Here is a 7942-nt window from a genome sequence, read left to right on the forward strand (position 1 = left end):
ATGATATTCTTTATTTGTGTACTTACATACAGAAGGCTATTGTAGGAATTTAAAACTAAGCAAAACTCACTAAAGACTAGAGACTACCATATATCAGAGAATGTCATCATCATCATCATCATCATTTATTTATATAGCGCCACTGATTCCACAGCGCTGTACAGAGAACTCATTCACATCAGTCCCTGCCCCATTGGAGCTTACAGTCTAAATCCCCTAACATACAAACACAGGGAGACAGACAGAGACTAGGGTTAATTTTTGATAGCAGACAATTAACCTACTAGTATATTTTTGGAGTGTGGGAGGAAACCGGAGCCCCCGGAGGAAACCCACGCAAACACGGGGAGATCATACAAACTCCACATAGATAAGGCCATGGTCGGGAATTGAACTCATGACCCCAGCGCTGTGAGGCAGAATTGCTAACCACTTCGCCACCGTGCTGCCCAATCAGAGCACTTAATTAGGTACCACAGACATTTGTTTCACAACCTTTATTGGTTGCTTTCTTTTTAATGACGAACATTGCATTGGCATGAATTTCTCAGCATACACAGTACAGTGCTGCCTACTGTAATGGAAATAGAGGATCATCATGGCAGCTCCCAGTTAGGGATGGTTGAAACTGTAGAATGGAGATAGGCAAGCATCACTCTCAGTATTGTAATTGCAAAAATCAATGCATACAATATAGTTTTTTTTATACTAATAGTTTATTTTTCTTACTTTATGCATTTTAAATGATTAACTCTATCCAAACCCAAACTAAACATGTTGCTTACGTAAGGTGATCCTCATATTTGGGTGTGTTGGTTGACTTAACTATTTCTGGAGCACAGTTCTCAGTGGAACACCTTCAAAATGCTTAATGTCACATTGTAACTGGGAGCACCATGCTTACGGAGTACAAGCGAACAAAACGATAAGGTGCAATAATTAGACAAAAGGAATGCACTTTCCGAGTTGTAGCATTAATTGGCATTTGAAAGCACTACCCTAACCAAATACAGAGATATATGCCGACCATATATCCACAGGTGAAAATCATATACAAAATACATATATGTATTTTAATCAAAGACTACAGACTGTACAGAAAGTGAGGACTCACTGTGTGTTTTTATACATACTGTACAACCAGGGAAGGGCTGGCAAAGTTTAGCCTGCGGGGCAAGATTTAACTCAGCAACCTATTTTAAAGGAAAAAGTGCAGGTGGCCCCGTGACCCACCCCAAGGTAGACCACTATGGGACCAGCCCGGGAGGCTGATGCCCCTCTGCACCCCAGCCCTGCCTGCCCCGTTGCTGTGAAAAGTGAATGCAATGGCAAGCAATTTTCCAACCGATATAAAATAACAAAATGAAAACAATACCAATACCATTTAGTTGTATTCTATGCAATTACATGTTAAACATACAGAAACCATTAAGGTGGCACAACAGATTTAAGAAATATATGCATTAGAAATTATTACCTTGCCTTCAATGATACGATATACTAAAGAGTTCATGTCCTTAGCATTGAATGCATGCTTGAGCGTTGCCATCTCGTATACACAACATCCCAGTGCCCACACATCAGACTGCAGGATCACAGAATACAAGTACATTGGTTACTATTGTGGTGCTGTATGGCTGTCTGCAATAACACAATCTCACCTAGGGTCATGGTAAAATGTCAATAACACAAAGAAATATATAGAAATAGACAACCAGTTTAGCAACATTAATGGGCATCTTCGGAGATTGCTATTACTATGGTCAAATAAGTAAGAAAGTGTATTATATAGTGTAGTTTAGTATATGTAAATGACCTTTTAATAAGAATAAAGAGACGATCCATCTGACAGTAAGATACGTGTGTAGTTGAAAGTGACCTCAAGAGTTTATGAAGCATTAGTATAATGCATCTACCATTACCTTATAATTATATGGTTTATTAGAAAAAAGCTCTGGACTCATGTAATAAGGGGTCCCGATGAGAGTACTGGCCATATCATACTGGCTCTCCAGAACCCTTGCAATCCCCAGGTCTCCCACTTTGATGATGTTCGATTTAGTCAGGAAAATATTCTGAGTTTTCAGGTCACGGTGCATTATGTGCAAATCATGTAAATACTGCAAAGAGAAGACATTAAGAGCATGAGTTTAGAATGCTATGTGCAATAGTTGCTATGCGCTGGATGTTAATATACATTGTTGTTGAGATTGCCTGTAGTCTCAGGATCTCTTTTGTGATCAATTGACAACTCGGTTAAGTGAAGACATATGCAATATAATCTAGTCCAGGCCTGTCCAACCTGCGGCCCTCCAGGTGTTGTGAAACTACAAGTCCCAGCATGCTCTTCCAGCTATCAACTGGTTGTCTACTGGCAAAGCATGCTGGGGCTTGTAGTTTCACAACACCTGGAGGGCAGCAGGTTGGACGGGCCTGATCTAGTCCTTCATAAATTCTATAAAGGGAAAAAACAACCATTAAACAAATAAATTGCAGCAGGTGATACGGGTTTCAATGATATATTTTAAAATGATCACTCATTCTATAATTGAAACACTAAAAGCCTAAGAAGATACATTTAAAAATGTATTGACTTCTTCAGTAAAATATATTATGCTATACCAGCAATGCAGTGTAGCAGCCAGTAAAGCCCAACAGTTTGGTGGAAACTACTGCATTATCGGCGACGTTATTCATAACGCAGGAGCTATTCAAAAAGTGTCATAATAACACCTTGCAAAAATGATATGTGCTATACTATAAAATTACAACATAGTAAATATAATTAAAAACCTTATTACCTGAAGTGCCATGGCGATCTGTACGAACCACTCCACCACTTGGCTCTCTGGAAGAAGTTTTCCTTTTTGTTCCTTCAGTTTATGGTACAAATCTCCCCCTTCACAGAAGCCCATGACAATATACAGTAGCCCATCTCCACCCTCCCATGATTCCTTATATGCCACAATGTTTGGATGTTTGAGCTGAGAGAGAAGCTGAGCCTCCTGTTCCGCTGCTTTCCGCTCTCGATGGGGGGCATTGCGAAGATTCAGCTTCTTAATCACATACTAGGAAAGAAATATAAAATCCATATGACAAAGTATAATGTGGGTGATATTATTGTATGTAAACCTGTGCCACATTATATTACAACATATAGATATACACAGGTAATAATCAAATGAATGCTCAAGACTAAACTTTAATGGGAGCAAAGGTTTGGAAAGACAATTGACATGTGCCGCAAAGCACTTTTATTTAAGTAATCTGGGGCCTGATTCATCAAGGTACGCAAACTCATACGCATCTGCTAAACGGGACTTGAGCTACGTAAAACACCACATACGCAGCGCAAACAGAGCAGATACGGCACTCAAAGTCAACTCAATCTCAAACTCCAACGCAAATATAACGGTTTGCGTCACTCAAAGTATGAAACACAGATGCGTATGCGTTTGTGTACCTTGATGAATCAGGCCCCTGGTGATCATAGATTGTACTACATTGTCACAATCTGAGACATATATTCTAGAGGAGCAACCATTAACCTATATACCAGCTTTGCATTCACTGTAGAAATTAGGGGCCCGATTCATTAAGGATCTTAAATGAAGAGGTATCTTAGTTCAGTCTCCTGGACAAAACCATGTTACATTGCAAGGGGTGCAAATACTGACTGTTTTTTCATGTAGCACACAAATACTTAATAGCTTATTTGTACACTGAAATTTAAAGTTGATATTTGTGTGCTACATGAAAAAAACAGTCAGTATTTAACTTATGTGCAAAACAGAAAACTAGTTTGCACCCCTTGCATTGTAACATGGTTTTGTCCAGGAGACTGAAATAAGATACCTCTTCATTTAAGATCCTTAATGAATCAGGCCCTAGGAGATGATGTGTCTTTGCAGAGGGAGGTGAAATTATTGAGTAAAACTGATGTAAATGTTTTGGGAATTAAGTCATCTTATAATTTACCAATGATTCCAGGTATTTCGTTGAATACTTTTCATTTACAATTATACATGGATATTAAGTCATTCATTTATTCTAAATCTGAGTCAAGTTTGTTATCAAGAGAGTTGATGCATTAAAGTAATAAAAGATGTCAATTGTGGTGATGCCAAAAACTATGTTTATAGATGAAGTAACGAGGCAGCTTATTTATAAACTTCTAAGGTCTGAGACTGATTCCACTTTCACTTATCAAGGACTTTTGTAATTACATTAACAGAATGGAGAATAATCTAGCATATTACGCAAAAATCTGTGATTAGAACTATTTCTAGAAAACCTGCTTAGTATCTTCTGCCACAAATAGACAGCAGTAGATCTGCTAAACCTTCTAAAAATGAAAAGTGGAGATGTTGCCCATAGAAACCAATCAGTTTGTAGCTATCATTTATTTAGTAATATGTCTATTTTGCAGACATCTTAGACCTGAATATATAGGAATTATTTAGTTACAGAGGGATACAGAAGCAACACCACTTCTAACTCCCTACTTCATTACAGCAATTTCAGTCCTGACAATACTAGCCAAAAGTCTGCATTTAATAACTTGTAGAAAACAGTATGTGATCTCCTGCAATATCCATCATTAACAGTTGTGTGCCGAGCTTAACCTTTTCATGATGATTATTATCAATTAATAAACCAGTCCTACTACAAAAATATCTTACAAAAGCTTCTATCTTCCACCAAAAGAGTTGATAATGTTAATGCACATTGTGTGGTATTTTAATATCAACATTTCTCCCAACCCCAAGAAAAGATTTGCCTGCATCGTATCTACAGTTTCCATTATCTCCATATCAGTAAATTCAGTTTCCCATTGTAAGCTTAGATAGACGAGCTCTGTACCTCGTTTCACTGTACTAGTAATACTATTGATGTATGACAGATCTAGCCTCCCATCAGTGTGTTTACAAAATTATATAGTATAGCAGTGTCATTACGGTCTTCCTATTCTGTGGTACAGTACAGAATAATTATGGAACACTTTTGTTATCTATTGCCACTATTTCTCTACTCTATAAGGAATTTGTGTAGTATTACATTTTATAGAATGCTAATATACTAATGAAGTATGTTTATGTAATAAAATGTAGCATAGTTAAATAGTATTATTATAGTGCAATAGTATACAGTGTAGCATGCAGTACAGTATTGTACAGTGTATTATTATATAGTGCAGTAGTGTAATATTATACACTGTGTAATATGCAGTAATATATTACACAATGTATTATTATATAGTACAGCAGTGCAGTATTGTTCACTGTACAGTATTCTATTATACAATGTAACATGCTGTAATGTAGTATTATGCAGTGTATTAAATGGTACAGTATTGCAGTATTATACAGTCTAACATGCAGTACTAGTAGTAGTGTAGTAACATGTAATGTATTATTACATAGTATAGTAGTGTAATTGTATACAGTGTAGTATGCAGTAGTGTAGTATTATTTCATGTATTATATAGTACAGTAATACAGTATAGTATGTATCACTATAGAATTATACAGTGTAATAGTTAATATTTTCCAGGGTAGCTTGCAGCAGTGCAGTATTATACAGTACAGTAGTGCAGTATTATAGTGTAGTGTGCAGTATTATACAGTACAGTAGTGCACTATTATTGTGTACTAGTGCAGTATTATACAGTACAGTAGTATAGTGTAGCGTGCAGTATTGTACAGTAGTGCAATATTATAGTGCAGCATGCAGTATTATACAGTACAGTAGTGCAGTGTAGCATGCAGTATTATACAGTACAGTAGTGCAGTAGTGTTGTATAGCATGCAGAATTTTACAGTACACTGGTGCAGTAGTATAGTGTAGTATACAACATGCAGTATTATACAGTACAGTAGTGCAGTTGTATGTATTATACAGTACAGTGCAGTAGTATAGCTTAGCATGCAGTATTATACAGTACAGTGCAGTAGTATAGTGTAGCATACAACATACATTAGTATACAGTACAGTAGTGCAGTGGTATAGTGTAGCATGCCGTATTATACAGTACATTAATGCAATAGTATAGTGTAGCATGCAGTATTATACAGTGCAGTAGTACAGTGTAGCATGCAGTATTATAAAGTACAGTAGTGCAATAGTATACTGCAGCATGCAGTATTATATAGTACAGAAGTATATATTGTACCATGCAGTATTATACAGTGTAGTAGTACAGCGCAGCATGCAGTATTATACAGTACAAGAGTACAGTGTAGCATGCAGCATTATACAGTACAGTAGTGCAGCGCAGCATGCAGTATTATACAGTACAGTAGTACAGTGTAGCACGCATTATACAGTACAGTAGTACAGTGTAGCATGCATCATTATACAGTACAGTAGTGCAGTAGTACAGCGCAGCATGTAGTATTATTCAGTACAGTAGTGCAGTGTAACATGCAGTGCAGTAGTACAGTGTAGCATGCAGTATTATACAGTGCAGTAGTACAGTGTAGCATGCAGTATTATACAGTACAATAGTGCAGTAGAACAGCTCAGCATGCAGCATTATACAGTAGTGCAGTAGTACAGTGTAGCATTCAGCATTATACAGTACAGTAGTACAGTGCAGCATGCAGTATTATACAGTACAGTAGTGCAGCATGCATCATTATACAGTACAGTAGTGCAGTAGTACAGTGTAGCATGCAGTATTATACAGTACAGTAGTGCAGTACAGCATGCAGTATTATACAGTACAGTAGTGCAGTGTAGCATGCATTATACAGTACAGTAGTGCAGTAGTACAGTGTAGCATGCAGTATTATACAGTACAGTAGCGCAGTAGTACAGTGTAGCATGCAGTAGTATACAGTACAGTAGTGCAGTGGTACAGCGCAGCATGCAGTGTTATTCAGTACAGTAGTGCAGTGTAGCATGCAGTATTATACAGTACAGTAGTGCAGTAGTACAGTGTAGCATGCAGTATTATACAGTACAGTAGTGCAGTAGTACAGTATAGCATGCAGTATTATACAGTACAGTAGCGCAGTAGTACAGTGTAGCATGCAGTGTTATTCAGTACAGTAGTACAGTGTAGCATGCAGTATTGTACAGTACAGTAGTGCAGTGTAGCAAGCAGTATTATACAGCAGTTGAGAGTATGACACAAAGCATGTTACCTGTTTCCCCTCTGCCCGATGTGTGGCCAGGCTGACTTCTCCGTAGCTTCCCTTCCCTACCAGTCTAACGACCCTATAAGCCTCCAACTCCGTTCGCAGCCTATGCTCCTCCATCCCGTTTCCAATTTACCACATCCCGACCGTCCCGTACTTCACGAAGACTTCATTCTTCATCACAACTTCCGGCAGCTTCCCAGTAACCAGGCAACCAGATCCCGATGACAGGAAGCTGCCTTGTAGAAGAACGTTTTCACCAGAGGTTAGACATGTGTGTACTGCTCAGCGACACCTACAGGACAAAGTTAGTTGCTACAGCCCTAACAAAACGGAATTATATTTTTCAACAGTGACAAGTTGACAATATAGTTGCCAAAATTATTATTACCATTTATTTATGTAGCGCCACAAATTCTGCAGCGCTGTACAGAGAACTCACTCACATCAGTCCCTGTCCCATTTGGGCTTACAGTCTAATTTAGACTGTCTAAATTCACTAACATACTTGCCAACTCTACCTGAATGTGAGGGAGACTTCTTGAAATAGGGGTGATCTCCCTCTCTTCCTGAAGAGTCTGGCATTCTCCCTGATGCTGAGCCAGTACAAGATGTGGTTGGTTTCGCCATCTGTGGAATGATGACACAATTCAGAAATTGTGTCCTATGTCCATGTATTGACGACTATGGAGGTGCAGGGGCAAACGGGCAAAAAAAATGAGAGAGAGAGCGCGAGCTGCTGCGCATGCGCCCGAGCATGCGCAGCAGCTCCATTTCGGCGATTCTGAATTGGACAGCAC

At 38.4% G+C, this 7942-nt stretch overlaps 1 protein-coding gene across 1 annotated transcript in view; it reads right to left on the reverse strand.

Moving 5' to 3' along the window:
* NEK4 (NIMA related kinase 4) overlaps positions 1-7382 on the reverse strand; it is a 28635-nt gene extending 21253 nt beyond the window's left edge. Inside the window, exons 1-4 of the mRNA XM_075183101.1 lie at positions 7149-7382; positions 2802-3068; positions 1923-2120; positions 1478-1585 (exon numbers count right to left, since the gene is read on the reverse strand). Coding sequence (XP_075039202.1) covers positions 1478-1585; positions 1923-2120; positions 2802-3068; positions 7149-7262 — 687 coding nt within the window. The 5' untranslated portion in view covers positions 7263-7382. The remainder of the gene's footprint in view (positions 1-1477; positions 1586-1922; positions 2121-2801; positions 3069-7148) is intronic.
* Positions 7383-7942: the final 560 nt, after the last annotated feature.

Source organism: Mixophyes fleayi, chromosome 8, assembly GCF_038048845.1.
Source record: "Mixophyes fleayi isolate aMixFle1 chromosome 8, aMixFle1.hap1, whole genome shotgun sequence".
Taxonomy (NCBI): domain Eukaryota; kingdom Metazoa; phylum Chordata; class Amphibia; order Anura; family Limnodynastidae; genus Mixophyes; species Mixophyes fleayi.